The sequence below is a fragment of the Sander vitreus genome, chromosome 14 (genome assembly GCF_031162955.1).
Source record: "Sander vitreus isolate 19-12246 chromosome 14, sanVit1, whole genome shotgun sequence".
NCBI classification, from domain to species: domain Eukaryota; kingdom Metazoa; phylum Chordata; class Actinopteri; order Perciformes; family Percidae; genus Sander; species Sander vitreus.
The window spans coordinates 18977314-18997349 of record NC_135868.1 but is presented as its reverse complement, the minus strand read 5'-3'; the positions used below and the strand labels follow the sequence as shown (position 1 = coordinate 18997349).

Below are 20036 nucleotides of genomic sequence, written 5' to 3'. Positions count from 1 at the left end.
CAGGTTAAACATTAACAGAAGTCCTTATATGTGCCAATGTGTATAATAATAATAATAAGTATTAATGTGAATGGGCTATTTTCCACTTACCTCCAAAATGTATCTGACAGCTATTGAACAAAAGCCTATCAGGTATGATCAGAGAACAATTTCAGTCATAAAAAAGAGCCAGGAAGTTCAACTTGTTAAATGCTTTATTATAACCACCTTTACGCAAACACGTTACGTTGTCCTAGTCCGTCTGCATCCATTAGAGATGTCTCCAAATCGGCTTAAGGCGTTGCAATTCGCATTAGCCTTGATCTTGGCCGATGTAAACCTCGCAGAAAGAGTTATCTTCGTCTAAGTAACCCGGTAACCCAAGCCTGGCTGTTAAGAGCTCAAGAGTCAACAGTGTGGTGAGATATGGACCCATATGGCCAACATCCAGACGTCTGCGCCTCTATTGATTTGCCTTGATTTGTGTAAATAACTCTGAAACATTTGTTTTATGCGAAAACAGTTGAGATTTAAAACATAATCAGTCAGCTACTACTTTTAAGCAAAGGGCAAGTCTGGAAAAAGTGAAACAAAAAGTAAAAAAGAAACAAGTAGGCTACTAGCTGAGGGCCTTTGGTTTCCATCTTCTCCTTGTTTTTGAACCCAAAATAACTTCCAACTCGACTCTCTATGCCCCTGCCCGGGTCAGGGAAAAGTTCGGGTGCCGTGGCGAAAGGCAACCTAGGGTTATCTTCCAGTGCACGGCCATGTCCAGCCATAAAATCCCAGTGACTGCTCCACATCTGTAATTGTAAAAACAACAGGGAGAACAAAATAACATCTTACAGACACAAACATTGTTTAACAAAAGATAGTCTTCTTTTCGTAATCATGCCTCTAAATCATGTGCGTAAAACTTATTATTTTAGCCCTGATCATTAATATTCCTCCTCTTTGTTCAGTTTTAGAAGTGTTGAAGGTGAATTAATAAGAGCTGGTCTGCTTCCGTTCCTGTCTTTAAAAGTTTACCGCTCAAGTTGTAGTTTGAGAAGACAAAGGCTGGTGTGGGTGTGGGATGCTGTCTATGTCCGCCCCGAATGATTAATAGTTGTGGTGGGATTTTTCCACGCCCGCTGCTCGGTGTTGACGGAAAACAAGCGCCAAACGGTGCCGAGAATAGAGAAGCTCTTCCGGGCTAGGACTTTTGGCAATACCTGGAGTGGCAGCTAGATATCTACCATGACACATACCACGCTCTTCAGATAGAAATAGGTTTATATTATGGTGGTTTTGGCAACCAGGATTAAGTCTTAGTCGGCACTTTTGCCATTATACCCCCTGCCCCCTTCCAAAGCTCCAAAACTCTTCCTTTGCACAAACCTATAATTTCCAACATAATTCAGATGGTCATAGGAAACGCGTAAGCGCATTTAGGTCGAATGGGGGTCCATGTAGTGATCAGCGGGGTCAAGCAGCCACTCTTTGGTTTCCTCACCTCCACTTTCCGCTCACTGCTGACTGACACGCACCCCTCACGGCCACCAGGACGCGCACACTCCTTGTTTAGGACAGGTAAATGTGTGACATTTTATACCCATTTGGCCATCGGCATGCAGGCTTATGCTGACGTAGAACCAAATGCTGATTAAGTGGTAGGCTACTACAACCAAACTGTGGGATTGTGGACGGCGGGGGCGATATTGAGTAAAGCTCTCTATAACCCTGGTTGTGTTGTAAGAAAAAGGGAGAAGACGTTTGCTGGAGTGATGAGTAATCATTATGCCACTCTTAAATGGTATGTGTAGGGAAAGCCCTCTCCATCTCACATAGTGCGAATTATCACGCTGCAGTGCAAACCATTCTGGTTTTTAGGCTAGCTCTGAGCTGTGGCTGTACTTGAAACTCAGCATAATACAGGCAGGATTAGCTCTTTCAGCCGCTAACAGGCACCAAATATATGGCACTTTAAAACTGTCTTTCCCTCTGAATGGGCGACACGTGGAAAAGCTGCTTCTCTGCGAGAGACTTGCTCCTCTGCCAGATACATTGCAGTGTCACATACCCCTCTTTTTTCTCCCTCCAAACTGATCCGTTTCTCCTCAGGGGCAATGACTGCCTCCATTAATGATTCACGGGCTCAAATAAAAGGGATTTAAGTTGACGTTGCGTCACGTGAGCGGGGCGCATAATACTGCGCGATGTTATGGCACGGGGAAGAAAACTGGAGCCCCGGTCTGGCCATATGATGCTGATTATATGCGGGTTACCCCCACTTTCCGTGATGGGAGTCCGGGCTTTGTAGTTTGTTTATCGAGGGGAGAAAAAGAAAAGAGAGGCAGACTGAAAGAGAGAGGATCCCGGGTTTGTGGATGTATTATACTGCTGTCACGGACGGATATGTTTTTCCACGAGGACAGAGTTTGAGCCCAAGCTTTGGGAGGATGGATTTTATTTTGAGGTATTTCCGCCGATTGTTCATTACTGTCGTTAGTTATTGCTGAGCGAATCAGAGGTCAGTAAAATAGGGGTCCAGGGTTTCTGCAGGGCGAGAAAATGGCATGTACCAAGACGCTATCGATATTCACCTATCTGTTAATGTCTAATATATTCATCATAGCTTATAAAACGAAACTATAATAAATATGCCTTCAGAATATACACACACAGCATTTATAGGTAACGATTGAAGGATTTGTCTGAACCGTTACGAAATGGGCATTGTAACATTGTGTACTTCCCAGGCTAATAAAGCCATTATTAGTTTCCGTGTAAACTTAGAATAGAGCAGCAAAGAATAAAATATTTCCGTTTTATTCATATGTTTAATAGCATAAGCAGCCATTTGGAAAAATAGGCCTGCACAATCATTTGTAAATAAAGCGGCCATTTAAATATTAGCTTCCAAGAAAAAACCCAAACAGAGCGCACGGCCGCTCCAAGATGCAACCGGTCCTATAAAGCCAAACATCTCGTGTCTTAACATGGTGTGTTTTTGCGTAAATGATACATCAAGATGAGGTCCATAAAAAGTAGGGGAAAGCGGTGGGTTGTGTCGCTCCGCCAGGGAAACGAGGATATAATGGAAGACTGAGTGCCATCCAGGACCGCGCGGCTGAGCTGAGGTCACGGCGCTCCTGCTTGATTTATGGGCGCAGGGACTTGGGGAAGATGGTGCGCGAGAGCTAATGACTATTCGATCCGTGTGTGGAGAAAGTGCTTACCGGCCAGCAGGGAAACAACAAACACGTTATTTGCATAGGCCCATTTTCATGTTATTAGTGATATTGCGCTGATAGGCAGCAATATTTGGTTGTGATGTTATTTTTTTCTGAGGAGAATTTTTGCATTTTGCCTTTTTATTCATGCAATTTTGTTGTGGTCTTGTTTTCCCTACAGATTAATATACGTTGGATAATATTTTGTTGCAAAAAACTAAAAGGAATCTAGATTTTAATGATTTAATAGCTATAAAAATGTTCATTTAAAACAAAGACTTGGAGCCTGCTGCTAAATCTAAAAGTTGACCCAAATAACTATCTTGAAAATGTTTGCATCGAATTTTACTAGACTGGGGTTAGCCTATTTGCCAGTTCTTTTCTTTTCTTTGTTTCTTTAATTTTAAAATAAGGCCTAAACAATTAGGTAATAATAACAAGACTTATTATTTATAATCACATTTTCTAACTATATAGGTAGCGCCTATTCTACAATAAAACCCACACTAATATATTTTCCTAAACAGATTAAAAGGTTGTATGATCTTCTGAAAAATTGAAAACGTTTATTCCTCATTGCAGAAATCCAGCCAAGTAAATCCAGGCCATCGCACGGTCTCCGACACACCTTGAACTGCCTTCGGTAAGTCCATATATCTTTATTGATTTGTGTTATGAATGCTTGATGGTGATATCCTTATTCAATTTCTAATAAGTACCACACACGCCCACCAACGCACTCGCAGGGATAGAGAAGCAGCCTATGGCTTGTATATTTCCTTGTAGCAGCAATATGACCAGCCCGAGAGCAATAATTCCTTCTCTTCCACTTGTCTTTGTGGTGTAATTTGTCACAATAAAAGTGACGAGTGGAATCGCAGCTCTTGGAGCGGTGCCTTATTCCTTTCAAAAACTACTTTCAGTGAAAGCCATCTGCTTGTAGATGCTATAGTTTACTGCACTGAAGTTTTAAAAATGGATTTTCTTTCATCAACATTTTAGATTTTTTTTAAGCCTTATTATGCACAGCATTATACGTCCACCACCTCACTGACATTTCACCCTTAGCTCAGGGCCAAATTAAAGAGAAAGACGAATCAGCATTTTAGCAAAACAAAAAGAAGTAAATAATTATCGATGTGACTACTCTGGTTTCAAAAAGAAAAAGCCGAGTTGGCTAAAAAAAAATCCTCACGCGTGAATTTTTGTCCCACTCACCCTCCCACGCCGTCCGTGTGTTCTATCTTTTTAATAGTGTCATTGAATGTTGTCCCAGAGCCTGAAAGCAGCAGAATGCTTCAGCTCTGGACGTGTTTACAACCCGGGGAAGCTGAGATGTCATAAATCTATTTTTTTCTCCCCATTCTTTCTTTTGGCTGCAAAAGAGCAACATTACCATGCAGAGGGATTCCCCCCGCTGCCGGCTCTCTTCTCCCCTGCTCCTCGCTGCATGTCCTCCGCTCTGCCTTTTGGTGATGAACCTTCTTCCCATGTTTCACACCCTGCTCCTGGTGGGGTTTTTCCCTTGATACGCATCGAACGCAGCTTTGATGTTAAGTTGTTGTGCTTTCTGATCTTAAAATAATATGGTGTTGTATTCTCCGTACAAGAAGCCATGCAGGCAGTAGTATACCTGGTGCTGGAATGAAAAGGAATGGCGCGTCCCTTGTTCCAAAAGATTAAGGACTATATGCAAAAATGTGGGTTAATGATTAAACCGCGGATAGAGGCCCTTTATGTGCCATGGAAATTGAAATGCAGCATGGTCAGCGGCTGATTATTCCTTTGTATTCTCCCCATCTCATCCACAGGGCTCATAATTCCACTGCATGAAGTGAAATAAATAATAACAACAAACATTTTTTTAGAGATAGTCTTCCATGCTATTTGTAACGATGCATTGTTTTTTCTAGACACACTACCTCATTTGGTTGGGGGAGGAGGAGAGGCAGCCACTTGATTTGAACTGGCTTTCCAAGGCGCTACTTATTTGCATAATTTTTTTTTGTCTATGGTGACGCTCTGGTTCGGGGCAGTTCACTGGTGTCTGCATGGTACTGGTGAAGGATCACATAGTCTGTCATAGCCTTGGCTGAGTTTAATATTGCTATGAAGCCCTGGCCATTGCTCTACAGCATGACGATACATTCAATCTTAAGGCCAGATAACTCTTATCTCGCTGACCCGACTGCTCACGTCTGCTTTCGTAATCTCGGTTTACCCATCCACGTCGAGTAGGAAAAAAAGACAAGGAAAAAAGGAAAGGGGGTTCTCTAGGCTCTTCCCTTTTTTGTTGTGGCTGCTAATGCCTGGTGCATGGCAGGGCGCACTCAGCTGCTGCTGCTTCACCCAGCCAGCCCTGCCTTTTAAACTTTTCTCTGGATTACTGCTTTGATCGACTTCGTCGCTGAATGAGAGAATATCGCTTGGTGCTCTGCATTCTTCGTCAGAGGATAAGGTAAGCAGGCCAGAAATAGGCTCCGTCGGTTGTAAATGGCCGAGTTTGTGTGTCGCGCGGTGATTTATCACCGTATGACTTAGATCGCGGTTCAGGAAGAGTTCACACACATACAGTCAGGCAGCAAGATTTCTCTAACGTGGAGCAGAAGGCTGCGCAGAAAGTCTGTCATTTGTCTCTCTTTCTCTGTCTTTTATGACTATCGCAATGGCTCGCCTGGAGATATAGCTACACCTCAAAGCTTTCTGATATCTTTTCCAGGTCATCGTGAGTGCAGATACAGCGAAGACACTTTCTTTCACTCTGCGGTTTAGCTGCGTTGAGGACAAGCTCAGTGCTCATTTTATACTGATTTGCTTTGCACGGCTGCACAACCCCAGAGTTGGTCGACATTTGCTATTAATTTCTTTGCGCTCAGTTTATGAAAAATGAATTCCAATTATATGTATGCTCCGGAACTATAGCCTACACCTAAGTGATGTTAAATCAGTCAGCAAGACATATTTTTTATTGCAGCCTACAGTAGGCTATTAACATCGTTAATGTTGGATCACATGTACTATCAAGACATATAACACCAGGGCCTTATAGTTTCAGCTGTTAAAATGTGAAGTTAGGGTTTCAATACAATATTTTTGATTGAGTTTTTATTTATTTTGTTTAGTCTCCAAATGATCTGCTTCCTTGATCGGGTCAAATCTAGAGTGCAGACAAAAGAACTCCATTATTTTACAACCAAATCTAAATGAATAGGGCGGGTTAAAATTGTATTTGTATTTAAAATGATGTACTTTTATTTAAAGGTATTGTAGCGTATTATTATTATTATTATTATTCGCCTATTATTATTATTATTATTATTATTATTATTATTATTATTATTATGCATTGTACTTTGCTGTTTTTAATGGCAATGGTCAAAACCCCGGTAGTCCACATTAAACATTCCATTATTACATTAGTAATGTCACATCATAAAAGATATCCCCAAGATGACCCGTGGATCTGTGTCTATTATGGTTTATAGTTTCCCCAATAATCTTTTAGAGGCTGATCCCCATGGTTACCTGCGCGAATTATGGTGGTTTAGCAGCAGGCTCTAGCTGTGCCATGCCGGGTTTCTGTCCGCCTGAGTACCGGGCTTGGCTGCTCGCCGGGCCTCTCATTCCGAGCAGGCCGTCCCGGCCCACTGACCCCCATATATCACCGCGACGGGCCGCCGCGCAGACAGCACCGACAGCAGCCATTTTTATGGGCCTGCAAGGAAAGGTTCACACCGTGGTCATGGAGATGCACGGATGCCCGCCCGGTTTTTCAGGTTTCCTCGTGGCCCTTTCATTTATCTTGCAGCATGCAAAGAGAAAAAAAAAGAAAGAGAAGAGAATGCGATTGTTAATGCTTTGCGTCAGGTGTCCGGGGAGGCACAGCACATTGAGGTCTATCCTGTTACTAAAGGAAGATTTTTTTACTCAAAGTGAAAAACAAAGATGGGTTAAAAGTTTATGGGCCACATGGAATGAAACCTGCTACATTGCAAATTAGATATACTGTTGACAGCCCTGTTGGTAGAATAACAATATAACAGAAATATTATTTTCCTGTGTGGTAACCCGCCAATAAGATTTCCTTACAGCACCCTTTTACCTCCAGCATTTTCTCTAAAAGGCGTTCCATAATTCTATATTCAGTCGCATTGTTAATAAGATCAGGGGTTTAAAATGCCATACAGTTTATTGTTAGGTCCTAAAATTGATTTGGCAATCTGAAATGCTTTTGAAACGGTTTTTGTTTTGATGTGGTTTGGCACAGATGGTAATACAAGGTTAGTGCGTGCCTTTGTGCCCTGTGTAAGCCATAAGGTAAACGGTAATAGTCTACAGAACTGTTGGCCCTATCTTGCTTCCATAGTCTCCACTGTCAGGCCTGTATTGAAAAGTAAGATGGATCGCCACCATTTCTTCTCCTCACAGTGCTTCTTGTAACCCTAGGTTCACCCGAGGAGGCCATTGGCGGAGAGGCGTCACGTGACCACGGGGTGCCAATGTTATTCTACAAGGGTGTCAAGACCCTGTCAGTTTCTGAAATAAATATTGGGAAACGGCGAGATGCAAAAGGCAACCTACTACGACAGCTCCGCAATTTACAGTGGCTACCCATATCAAAGCGCAAATGGCTTCAGTTATGATGCCAATCAGGTCCAATATCCCCGGGCCTCTCATGTGGAAAGTGAGTACCATCGACCTGCCTGCTCCCTGCAGTCTCCTGACGGCTCCGTGGCTCTGCAAAAGCCGGGGGAGATGGCGGAGAGCTGCGACAGGACCACAGCCATTCAGGCGGCGCAGTCCAAGGTTCATCCCGAAAGCAATCAACCGCAGGTGCCAGTGTCAGCCCCACCCCCTCCCTCACAATCCCCCGGTGCTATCAGCCAAAACACAAGCAACGGGTCCAACCAGCCCAGTGCCAAGAACGGCTCGCCGACCTCTACCGCACGCAAACAGATCTTCCCCTGGATGAAGGAATCCCGTCAGAACACTAAGCAGAAACCCACCAGTAGCTCCAGTTCAGGTACTTTGAACCCAAACACTACTGACACGCACATAACATGATAGCCTCTGACCAGAGAGTTACATAAGTTTTGTTGAGGGTGGGTGGGCAGGTAAGGGGATAGGAGGGAGGGGTGCAAACCGCAACAGGACAATCCCCCTGTGAGGGTTTAAATGTGCCGTTTTTGTCTGTGCCAGTGTCAGAGAGGTGTTCATTTTTCTCTATAATGTTCAAGTCAGTGGTTTGTGGTATTGCATTATATGTATATTTAGTTCCCTCTGGGGATCCTTACATTATTCAGGAACTGCCAAAAAATGGCCACAGAGTTTAATCAACACCTCTGATATGCGGTCAGAGTATATGTACAAGTGTTACTTTTATCACCTTTATAACTTTGTCTTCTTGGAAGGTTTCCAACTTTACATATTGGAAATTCTCCAAAATGATACCCCACACTGTAAGCTACATATACTATAAATACAATATAAGATTATAGACTGCAGACGAAATACGTGCCTCAACATTGGAAGTTGATTCCACCATTTGTTGTCCTTGTGGCCTGCAGCTGACCTGTCCCTACTGTAAACACGCATCACTACTGATCACATAATGTTCCTGGAGGGACAACAAACAAACACGCACAACAGTTGTTTCAGTTTGTCCTGCTGTTTTGATTAGAGGGAAACTTGGTGAGTCAGAGTGGGGGGTTTGTGTTTGGGGCTGTTTATTTACAAAGAGCCAACCTAAAAATTCAGCAATGCTCATCTTCCCATGACCTTCTTATTTTGTGAATTCTGTGGGTAATATTTCGGTTAACGTAGGTCCTACATATAGTATTCCACAGTAAGAAATTGAGTTGTGCGGCTTAATTTTAAATCATGTTATTTATCTCTTAAGGCACGTTTTAGGCACATATGCAAGCCAGTTCCTGCTGTTTGGATGACAGGAAAACTTGATGGATCAGGTTGGGGAGTTTGGCGTCTTTCTTTACATAAACTCAATTTAAAAATTGAGAGAGGCTCATCTTCCAATTATCTTTTTTGTTGTAAATTAAATAGGTTAGTGTCCTATAAAGTTCAAAATGCAAAGCAAGGTGGCGCCTTTAATTTAATTTAATTATAATTTATGTTAAGGGAATGTTTTCCATTAGTTTTTAACAGCATGTTGACATTATAGCTATGGAAACCCTTTTTACTTATGTATGCAGGCCATATCCTGCTTTAATTGCAGGAAAACTTGGTGGGTCAGAGTGGGGAATTTATATTTGGAGTGTTTGCATTAGAGGCTCATCTTCCTATGACCTTTCTATTTTGTAAATTAAGTGGGCAAGTTTTCAGTTACCTTATAAGTAGTGTCTACAGTAAGAGCTAAAATGCAAAGCAGTGTGGCGCCCTGTATTAATATTTATGTTGGGAAGGTGTTTCCATTAGTGTTTAACGACTGATAAAAGTGCTAGCATTTAAAATCATTTTACGCAGGCTTTACGCACGTATACGCAAGTGCAGATCCTGTTGTTATGATGAGAGGAAAACTCGGTGGGTCAGGGTGGGAGTTTGGGTTTGGTCTTATGCAAATAAACACCCCCAATCAAGAAATCAGAGCGCTTACCTAATAATGGCCCTCTCAATATTTTAATATATATATAGGTAAATGTCTAATTAAGTTATATGTACCCTTCTGCATTAAGAGTTTAAAATGCAAATCATGTGTGTCGCCCTTCATTGTGATTTATGTTTGGGAAGGGGTTTTCATTAGTTCTAACAACACGTTTAGGGTACTAACATTTATGAAAAGCCCTTTTACGCAAGTTTTACGCACGTACGCCAGGCAGATAACAATAACCCTCACTTAACACACGTTTCCCAGATCAGTCTTTTAGCTTATAAATCAAGTTAACTAGACTTTTAAAAATGAAATCATAAGCACACTAATTAGTGACTGCCCTACATACATGGGTATTCCTCGTGTTAAATTATCTTTCATCTCTGTTATAACCTAATTAGTCAGGTTATGTCATGCTGCATTCCTTTTGCTCCAAGTTTGGGCGACAGGTAGTGAAATGTATTAAGTGTTGGCCGCCTGTCATAGCGGCGAGTAGACCAACACCTTGCTACTCTACAGCCAAGCTCCAGCTTCTTAGAAGAGGAGGCTTATCAGTGAGGGCAGGGCCAGCTGCTTTATACACCCTGTGGAATACATAATGCTTGTGTTTGTATTACGCGTGTGTTACTCTGTGACTGCGGGGGAAGATGAGGGTCAAAATGTTTTACTAGGAAATCTGAGGTTACCTGGTTCCATATCAGATATTGACCTACTAATATTGACCTATTATTCTTCAGTTAGGCCTACATTAGTGTAGCGTGCACACAGACGCTGTGCCCAGACACAGTGCATAGACTGATTGTTAATTGTCTTATGGAGCCCTCATGATAACCCTTATGCTTTGCAGGCAGCGGATTTATGTTTGTGTTTGCAACACATAAACACGCGCACGTAAAGAGAGAGGAGGAGAAAGAAACAGTCGATAATGAAACCCCCATTAAAGTAGTGGAGCAGGGCATATTTATCTAGTAAACCCCCTCCTGATGGTTGGAAGTTCTGTTATCAGCTGTGTGCGTGTTGTCAGACGGTTTTGCTTTCCCTGTCCTGTATCTGCCTCTGTACCTCTCTCTCTCTCTCTCTCTCTCTCTCTCTCTCTCTCTCTCTCTCTCTCTCTGTCTGTCTCTCTGTGTAATGGATTAATGATTGACATCCTCATCCCTTCCTCCCTGACAGTGGAGAGTTGCCCCGGAGACAAGAGTCCTCCGGGGTCAGCAGCATCGAAGAGGGCCCGGACAGCTTACACCAGCGCCCAGTTAGTGGAGCTGGAGAAGGAGTTCCACTTTAACCGGTACCTCTGCAGACCCCGGAGGGTAGAGATGGCCAACCTGCTCAACCTCACCGAGAGACAGATCAAAATCTGGTTCCAGAACCGCAGGATGAAATACAAGAAGGATCAGAAAGGTGTTGGAATGATGCCTTCCCCTGGCGGACAGTCCCCTCGGAGTCCCGTGGGCCCGGCCTCTGGCGGTGGTGGTGGTGGAGGATACCTCAACTCTATGCATTCTCTTGTAAACAGTGTACCTTACGAATCCCAGTCGCCGACGTCTTACAATAAACCTCATCAAAATGCATATGGTATGGCTACGTCATATCCCCCTCCTTTGAACAGCTCCCTCAACAACTGCCCGCCCTCCCAGAAGAGATATGCCGGGACCGACTCGGCCACGCCCGAATATGACGCGCATCCTCTCCAAGGCAATGGCAACTACGGGACTCACATGCAGGGCAGCCCTGTTTATGTCGGCGGAGGTTACATCGACTCAATGCCCAATTCTGGGACCTCCGTTTTCGGTCTGACCCATCTCCCGCACCCTCCGTCCGCAAATATGGACTATAATGGAGCAATCACAATGGGCCACAGTCAGCAACACGGAGTGTGTGATCCGACACCGACGTACACAGACCTAACGTCGCACTACTCTCAGGGAAGAATCCAGGAAGCGCCCAAACTGACGCATCTGTAGCGGTTGCGCTGCCCGGATCACTCCGCCCATTGTCTTATCCACCTCCAGACTCCAGACACATTACTGCTTTGTTTCTTCGCCTCCTCACGGCTCCCACTTCTCTCTCTTCTTTTGTTTATGTTTTCTATAGTTTAATGTGTGAAGTAGCGTAGGATAAATAACCACGACTTGCTTGAATTTTTCTCTATTTGCTCGTGTCATTGTCTCACAAAGACCTTTATATGGGCTGTAGGACGTCTAGAGTGGGAGGGAGGGGGGCACAGTATAGGCCTATTTAATCTTTTTTTTTTTTTAAATATTGTTTAAAAATTGAAACTCAAACAGGGTATTATGAACATATGTTATTCATTTTTAATGTGAAATTGTCCGTCTTTTTATTTATCCGCAATTGATGAATTATGTTTTGCATTTTGTTGCACTTGTGAAAGGATCCTTCTAGAGCCACGAGTTGGGATTATGAGGAAAATACATTTTCAGAAACAAGGGTCACTAGCTTACACGCAACCTCCCTTGCTTGTGTTGTTCTATTGGACTTTCTAATGTTATTTATTTTGTTCGGTGTTAAGATAAAAGAGTCCTTTAGTATTATTTGACACCTCTGCAATCTTTGTGTGGGGACAGATTGGTAGAAAATTAGCGTCTCGGCTTCTTTCCAGCCCATACATGCCGTCTGCAGAAGCTCCTCAGCAGCAGCAGCAGCACATCATGTTGCTATTATGTTTCCATTTTTTCTTCTCCGAGGTGGTGTTTTTATTTTCTCAGCAAATGTAAAATCAATCAGTCATGCAATAAGGCTGGAAAGAAGGACACACATTAGCAGTTTCTTTGTTGAAGAAAAAAGAAACCCGACATTAATTTTCTTTTTCGATGTCATACATTCCACGCTGCTCCAGTTTGAAGAAATAAATAAAATAATTGAAATATAATTCAAGCAAATATTGCAGTTTTAATTTAGACACATCAGAAGCATTTCACATGATCACAAAATTAAACACAATACAGTTTTCTAAATAAAAATGTCAAAATATATTTCTAGTTTTGCAATTCTTACATATCAGTATTCTTATAGCCTATATTTCATGACGGTAAATAATTGTAGTAGAGGTAATAACAAAAAGAAAAAGAAAAAACATTTTTAGACAATTGGCAATATAAGAGACAATACAATGTTAATAGTTAGGCTAAATAATGAACCATGGTTGATCATTGCTAAATCTATATATTGGTATAATATTTATGCATACAAAACAATTTAAAACCAGTAGCTATATTTCATATTCAATAACAGAAAGGGAAATGCCCGCAGATACATTCAAATATTAAATCAAAGCTACTTGTGAAGGAAACACTCGGGTGGCCTTCTTCCCTCCTCTCATCTGCGTGGGCACATCCATAATAATAAAAATGTCACCGGGCCCTTCTGAAGATTCTGCAAGAAGACAACAAGCTAAATGAGAAATCGTTTGAAAAATAATTTCCTGATATGTTTAGTCAGTCAAATGCGGTCAGAGAGGATACAGGCTGAAGTAGAATCGTAACGGGGCTGATTTGTCTCATTATATTACATATTTGCAGATGCCAGCGTAAAGCTAGTTCAACACGAAAAGCCCCGGTTGTGTGGATGGTTACAGCAAAGCAAATTATCAGTGGAAAGCTGAAAAACGGCAGTGAATTCCTTTGTGTATTTTGTTAAAAATGAAGGGCCTGCATTAGAAGTGATATTTATATTTGAATTATTAATTGTTTGCAGTAAGTACTAGCATTGCTGGAAAAGTAGAGTACATGCACACATGGAGCTAAAATGCCTATATTGTTTTGTCTTTTTTTCAGGAAAAATGCTAATGTTTTCTTTACGGTGCTCAAAGACTTTTTTTTTTACTTTTCTCATCAAATTACCAAAACCTTTTTGTACCATGTTTACACTTTGTGATTATGTTATTCCTTTGTGCAACTGCAGTATTATTTGTTCTCACAAGAAATAATTTTCAGCCCAATGTGATTGATATGAGAGGGCATGAACATTACTACCCCTGACATATGGTTAGCAGGGAAACCTAGAACAATTGAACCATGGTGTGTCACAGTAAAAAAAAAGAAAAAAGAAAAGAAAAGCTGATGCACTGAGTATTTCTGCATCCAACACAGACACACACATACACACACTCACTCACTCACACACACACACACACACACACACACACACACACACACACACACACACACACACACACACACAGATACACTCGCACACATGCACACGCATACACAGCAAGACACTGATTTGACCCATATGCGCCATACACAGGTAGCACATACAAAAGTTTTAACTGAACCAGAAGATTTGTATCTTTCATTGCATTTCCATCCGTGGGAAAGTGGTCCTAAATCAATCCTGCTGTAAAGACAAGAGTGTAGAACAGGCTGGGGTCCACTAAATGCCGCCACCCACTCTTTTCCTTGCACACAAAGCCTGTGCGTAATTCCAAAAAAAGCCATCCATCTCTTCTCCTAGCAACTCTGTCCTTCACCACACGGTCTGGTCTGCTCATAAACCTGCATGTCTACCAAAACGACAAAAATACATTTACATGTATTTACAAAAATACATGTATTTTTGTAAATGCATTCACAATTCAAAGATAAAAGGCAGGTGGAGAAGCTGCCTCACCTTACTCACCATTGGCGCATTACAGTTTCCTCAAAAAGGAAATGGTCGCATCTTGTGTAGCTGTATTCTTATTTATCTTTTATAATATCCCTCCAGCGACAGCCCGGCTACAACTGCGAGGAGAAACTGGTTCTAATCTGAGTGGCCAGTGTTTCTCGCCGCTTCCTGGCTGCATTTGATCCGGGGGAGAGTAAGAAGCCTTAAATGTGTTGTGAGGGCACCGAGCTGTCAGACCTTTTGGCGAGTAAGATTGATCGCGCACAGGCTTCCAGGACTCTTTGTTTGGTATATAAGCAACAAACTGAGAGAGGCCTACCACTTCTCTTCTTCCTCTCTCTTACTCACCAAGCCATACTATTTTTTGGAATGAAAATATAACATGTACTGCTTAACGAAAAACATTCCAAATGTGGCTTTCACAGAACATGCTGGAAGGTCCATAAACCCAAACCCTGCAGGGAAGCGCCATTCAATAACAATTCCACTTACATAATAACTCTGCAAATGGATTCATTCTAAATGGTCGATTGGAAACGTGACGGCTTTTGCTTCATTGCAGTTTCAGGTAGAAATGATGCTGGCAATACAGTGAGATGCCTTTCTCAGCATTGTAGCTACTGCCCTCCAAGTAAACCTTGGTTTAGCCTTGAGGTTGTCCACTCTTAACATAAGCATGAAACCATTCTAAATAGTAAGATCATATTTAAAATAAGGTACCAATTATATCAGCTTTTGGTTATCGAAAAATGTGACTATTACTAATCCCAAAAGAAAGGGTTTTTGTGTTTAACCTAGTGTTTGTAGGTTTGTGCACGCACATGGGCGCGGATGACCTCGTTATTAAAGCTACCTTTTGTGGAATAAACGAAAATTCCATGTGCGTATATAGCATATCTATAGAGGCCACATAAATAGCCTATAAAAAAAACAATGTTTGTGAGTGCACATGCATACATGCGTGTGTATCTTTTTACATGTTTCTGGACCGGATCTGTAAATGTTAAACAGCTGTTACGGGATGAAATGGTGTGAACGTGCCATATTTGTCAGTATTAACTTAATGGATGGGCATTTTATTGTAACACATGTTAATGGATGCACTGCATATTTCATTGTTATGCATCTTTGAAAAATCACATGCACTCAGGAGTCCACACTCACTAAGCAGACTGTGTTGTTATGGTTTGTTTCTGTCTAGAAGTCTCAATATCAATTTTTGGGTTATGGTTTTTTTTCACCTCTGAAGCCTGGATCTTGCCTATATAAAAGCTACTGGAATGGTGTGTGTGTGTGTGTGTGTGTGTGTGTGTGTGTGTAAGTGTGGTGGGGGCGTTCTCGACTGACATCCTCAAACAATACGAGAAAGGAGTGCACGAATCCGCGCACCCTAGGCTGGGCTCCTTCCCTGTAATAGTGAGCGTCAGCCATTCTTAAAAAACACATTTTGTAGCTTAGTGGACTGGACTGGAAGGGCGAGAGGAGGATAAACTGAGCGGACAAATATGTAAATAAAAACAGTCGTCCTCCAGCTGAGCGAGGCGTTCTTCATCAGAGTTTTTGGATCAATCAGGCAGACAGTGGCTCCTTTTGATTAAACCCCAAATTGTCATTGGGCAGAGGTAATCATGTGACAGGCAATTCGGTCCAATTTCAACCTTGTCTCCATGAATTCAATAGTTTAATAGTAGCTCGGTCCCCATACGGCCGTAATCAGTGATATAAGAAAAACCACCAGGAGATTTTTTAATGATTTTTTCTTTCTCGTCCTCACTGAGCCGCAACATTTATAAAAATACGCGTGCAAACTTTCCTCGGCTCTCAGGGAGCGGAGATGAATTACGAATTCGAGCGAGAGAGCGGTTTTATCAATAGTCAGCCGTCGCTTGCTGAGTGCCTGACATCTTTCCCCCCTGTCGCTGATTCATTTCAAAGTTCATCAATCAAGAGCTCGACGCTTTCACGCTCGACACTGATTCCTCCTCCCTTTGAGCAGACCATTCCCAGCCTGAATCCGGGCAGCCATCCGCGGCACGGCCGGCCCAGACACAGCCCCGACGGATGCAGCTCGCTGCCCACCGCCTCCTTACCCCCGGAGTACCCCTGGATGCGGGAGAAGAAAGCCTCCAAAAGGAACCACCTGCCGACCTCCACCGCTACCACCATCTCCAATGGACCTGTGTGCTTTTCTCCAAAAGGTGGGTGATTTCAAAACACGGGAAGTTTACTGTGAAAGTGTTTACTATCTGTTGCTAAATTGTAGCTCAGTGCGCAGGCCTTTCCTAAAAAAAGGAAAACAAATAGGCTTAGACACGTTTTATTCTGATAGATTTATGGATATTCTGTGATAGTGTATGAAGCAAGAAAAAAAGTTTGGGTAAAGTTTGGTGATGTAAGATGATTTATTCCCCTAGCCGTAGCAGAGTTTTGATGTGTGACAGTAATGAAGAGTGATGGAGTGCCGTTGCCGAGGAGGGCAGCTGGAGCATTCATTAGTATCCCACACCAGCCTGGACCTCACTGCCTTTAGTGCACTGTGTTTGCTTCACACTCATGAAGGACGTTATTTTATGTGTAAAACAATCTGATGAGTATCTTTATGCTGTAATGATTTTTGGATAAAAGGTGTACAGGCTACAAGGTTGGGTCAGTAGCTCCAGCGGCCATTTTGCTGCAGCATATTGTGAGCCACTCTCTAGTGTTTTGTGATAGCCATAATGTGAGATTCACGGCCAGCGGGGTTATGTAACTGTTGATTCTTGCGTTTTTAATCCCATGCTACCGTGATGCTTATTTTCCAGGCTCGCCTGAGATTGTTGAGAGTGCTGGGGGAGGAGGGGGCTCCCGTCGGCTAAGGACAGCGTACACCAACACACAGCTGCTGGAGCTGGAGAAGGAGTTCCACTTCAACAAGTATCTGTGCCGGCCAAGGAGAGTGGAAATAGCGGCCTTGCTGGACCTGACCGAGAGGCAGGTCAAAGTCTGGTTCCAAAACCGGCGCATGAAGCACAAGCGACAGACCCAGAGCAAGGAGAACCACAACGGGGAGGAGAAAGGGCCGGGCGCCGAGGACTGCATCCACAGCGACGAGGAGGACGAGGGCCCCCTGTACGAGCGGAGCGGGGCCCTGCTGGAGAGAGATACGTGCTCCTTTCAGAACAACTCTCTTAGCTCCACACAGCAGCTCCACAATGGCGAGTCCATGAGCTTTGCTGCTGCGCCGCTGAACAGCAATGACAAAAATCTGAAACATTTTCCCAACCCGTCACCCACTGTTCCGGGCTGCATGTCAACAATGGGCCCAGGCTCGGCATCTGGCCCGGACAATAGCGACAGTCCCCCGGCCCTGGATGTTTCTATACACGATTTTCAAGCTTTCTCTTCGGATTCCTGCCTACAGCTCTCCGATGCAGCCTCGCCGAGCTTGTCAGAGTCTCTGGACAGCCCCGTGGACATTTCTACGGACAGTTTCTATTTTTTCTCGGAGTCCCTAACCACAATCGACCTGCAGCATCTGAACTATTAACTGAAATCAATCACAATAGCTTTTTTCGGGACAATAAAGATCAGGCTACAATGGTATTAACTCTGATGTTATTTGTATATTCGGCACATTTATTCTGTTGATATTTGACTTGGCGATTAATACAAGGTAAGGATGAAATGAAATCACTGAAATAGCTCTACTCAAACGTGGCTTGGAATTGCCATAAGAAATTGATCTCTTGGAATGGAAATTATGAGTGTATGTGAATAATTATACAATATTAGGCCTATGGAACCTGGTCATTTTATTTTTGTATAGCTTCCAATGTCTTGGATATTTTTGTTAGAATACAATTAACTTGCTACAATCCTTTTTTTCTGGTGTTTTGAGTCGTTTCTTGCATGCTTGACACTGCATATTTTTGCTTGAATTATTCATAGTGAGAATATGCAAAATAAACGAAGTAGAGCAACAACAACAAAAAAAAGATAGAGACGTTATGCAAATTTCACAACAGGTTGGCAATGAATATAAATAGCCTAGCCCGCGTTGAGTTGTGAAGACACACACATGATTCAAATGTACTTTTATTGTAGAATTTATTGTCAACATAATGCGGATTGTTTTAAATAGTTTAACTGAAACATATTTTTGCCTTTTTATGAATTTAATGCAATGGCAGTTAATTATGTTATTTTCAAACTTTGATCTAACTTTTTAATGTAGTAAAATTACTTTTAAATATCTGCTAATTAGCAGTTCATTAACTAATTCTTCATGCAAAATAGCAGCATTTGTTTTGCTGAAAATACTTTAGATTTTTTCTTTCTTTAGATTTTTTTTTAATAGATTTACACACTATTTCAAGCATGCCTACATAAACCCTAATGCAGATTATTTTTTATCTTCACCTTCAAACATCATACTTTGGAGAGTAAAAGCAAACACTCCAGCACGGATCTTAGCATGGCAGGGCTCTTAACATTGTGTGCATGTTGCACAGGCAAATACCCGAGCCATGTTTGCCTTCAGGAGCTCATAAATCACTCCGTGGCATGAATGAGACGGACATTAAGGAGACCAATTGTGGTGTAATGTGCACAAATAAAACCCCACTCACATTTTCATACAGGACTCCCCAATTCCTGTGCTAAAAGAGGGCTGAGTCTCTGCATGCGTTTGGTAATAATTCATTTTTATAGCTTGTTTAAACACGGCTCTGGCTCGGGGACAGCGGCAGCATGCAGTAGCAGGCTGCTCAGGTTATGAGGCTGCACTCTTTCCCCGTGCGTTAAAAGTAGCCCAAACTCAAAACAGACTACTTCTGGACTAGATGTAATTTATCAGACACACATTTACTATTTATAGCTGCAGAGAGAGGAGCATTATGCAATATCTGGCTTACTTTATCTGGAGAGTTTGTGAGTTTTGGGGAGATTTTACAACATTATTGAAGCAGTTCAAATGAAGTCTTGAAGTTCAATATAGGGATTATGAATGGTCTTGCTCTATTGTATTGCACTTGAGATGATATATGTGAATCGGTTATTAGCTCATGCACAACTTGACTCAATATCCGCTTTAGCAGCTTTGTGTGTGAGAACAGCAAGAACAACCGGGCTGCACGGATCGATTCACCAACTCTACACGTGTGAAATTCATAAACTCGAGTGTTCAGTGTGGGTTTATCGAATAATCTGGAAGCCATAAGAAGCCAATCGACTGGTTTAACATTAGCCTACTGGGCAACTGGAGTGTGTGTGTGTGTGTGTGTGTGTGTGTGTGTGTGTGTGTGTGTCAATGTGAGTGTGTGTTTAAGAAAGGGGGTATATGGGTAAAAAAAGAAAAGAAGAAAAAGGAGGGGTGGGGGGTCCTCTACACTCCTGCAATCCAGCGCCCAGTGACTAACCACAGGGTCAGTAACCAAATCATTCCGAGACAGCGCGCCTTTTCTGCTCACATGTGTTCACACAAAGAGCCAAAAAAGCTCCAAGGCCTGGCGAAGTTTCCACAGGCAGACAAGGCAGGATCCACTGCGCCCACTCACTACTGTTGCAGAGGCAGCTGGGAAGACAGAGAGGAGGGGGTGGAGGGTAGTGTTGACCCCACTGCGCTTTTTTCA

General features: G+C 42.6%; 2 protein-coding genes and 2 long non-coding RNA genes across 8 annotated transcripts; 2 read left to right on the top strand and 2 right to left on the bottom strand.

Moving 5' to 3' along the window:
• Positions 1–176: 176 nt before the first annotated feature.
• On the bottom strand, positions 177–5093 carry LOC144528949 (uncharacterized). The gene is made up of 2 exons (XR_013502946.1): positions 4591–5093; positions 177–782 (listed from the first exon to the last, which is right to left on the bottom strand). It is a non-coding gene; the product is annotated as an uncharacterized LOC144528949 (long non-coding RNA).
• hoxa3a (homeobox A3a) lies at positions 1469–12355 on the top strand. Of its 3 annotated transcripts, none has more exons than XM_078267841.1 (4): positions 1469–1551; positions 3777–3837; positions 7641–8217; positions 10972–12355. In XM_078267841.1, exons 3-4 carry the CDS (start codon positions 7758–7760, stop codon positions 11760–11762), a joined length of 1251 nt encoding a protein of 416 aa, XP_078123967.1. In that variant the 5' UTR covers positions 1469–1551; positions 3777–3837; positions 7641–7757; the 3' UTR covers positions 11763–12355. The 3 variants fall into 3 exon arrangements, with proteins under 3 accessions (XP_078123967.1, XP_078123966.1, XP_078123965.1); XM_078267840.1 differs by lacking the exon at positions 1469–1551 and adding an exon at positions 1830–2437; XM_078267839.1 differs by lacking the exons at positions 1469–1551; positions 3777–3837 and adding an exon at positions 5262–5652.
• Positions 12356–12976: 621 nt separating this feature from the next.
• On the bottom strand, positions 12977–15049 carry LOC144528950 (uncharacterized). The gene is made up of 2 exons (XR_013502947.1): positions 14440–15049; positions 12977–14323 (listed from the first exon to the last, which is right to left on the bottom strand). It is a non-coding gene; the product is annotated as an uncharacterized LOC144528950 (long non-coding RNA).
• LOC144528947 (homeobox protein Hox-A2a) lies at positions 15033–18286 on the top strand. 3 transcript variants are annotated; one of them, XM_078267844.1, is made up of 3 exons: positions 15033–15934; positions 16424–16625; positions 17229–18286. In XM_078267844.1, exons 2-3 carry the CDS (start codon positions 16535–16537, stop codon positions 17951–17953), a joined length of 816 nt encoding a protein of 271 aa, XP_078123970.1. In that variant the 5' UTR covers positions 15033–15934; positions 16424–16534; the 3' UTR covers positions 17954–18286. The 3 variants fall into 3 exon arrangements, with proteins under 3 accessions (XP_078123970.1, XP_078123969.1, XP_078123968.1); XM_078267843.1 differs by having other exon boundaries at positions 15033–16049; XM_078267842.1 differs by having other exon boundaries at positions 15033–16625.
• The last annotated feature ends 1750 nt before the right edge of the window (positions 18287–20036 follow it).

Excerpts from the sequence above, each read along its gene's own strand:
- LOC144528947 (XM_078267842.1), top strand. The coding sequence starts at position 16,262 with ATGAATTACGAATTCGAGCGAGAGAGCGGTTTTATCAATAGTCAGCCG. Across the intron at positions 16,626-17,228 it reads TGTGTGCTTTTCTCCAAAAG|GCTCGCCTGAGATTGTTGAG; the intron begins GTGGGTGATTTC and ends CTTATTTTCCAG.
- hoxa3a (XM_078267841.1), top strand. The coding sequence starts at position 7,758 with ATGCAAAAGGCAACCTACTACGACAGCTCCGCAATTTACAGTGGCTAC. Across the intron at positions 8,218-10,971 it reads CACCAGTAGCTCCAGTTCAG|TGGAGAGTTGCCCCGGAGAC; the intron begins GTACTTTGAACC and ends CCTCCCTGACAG.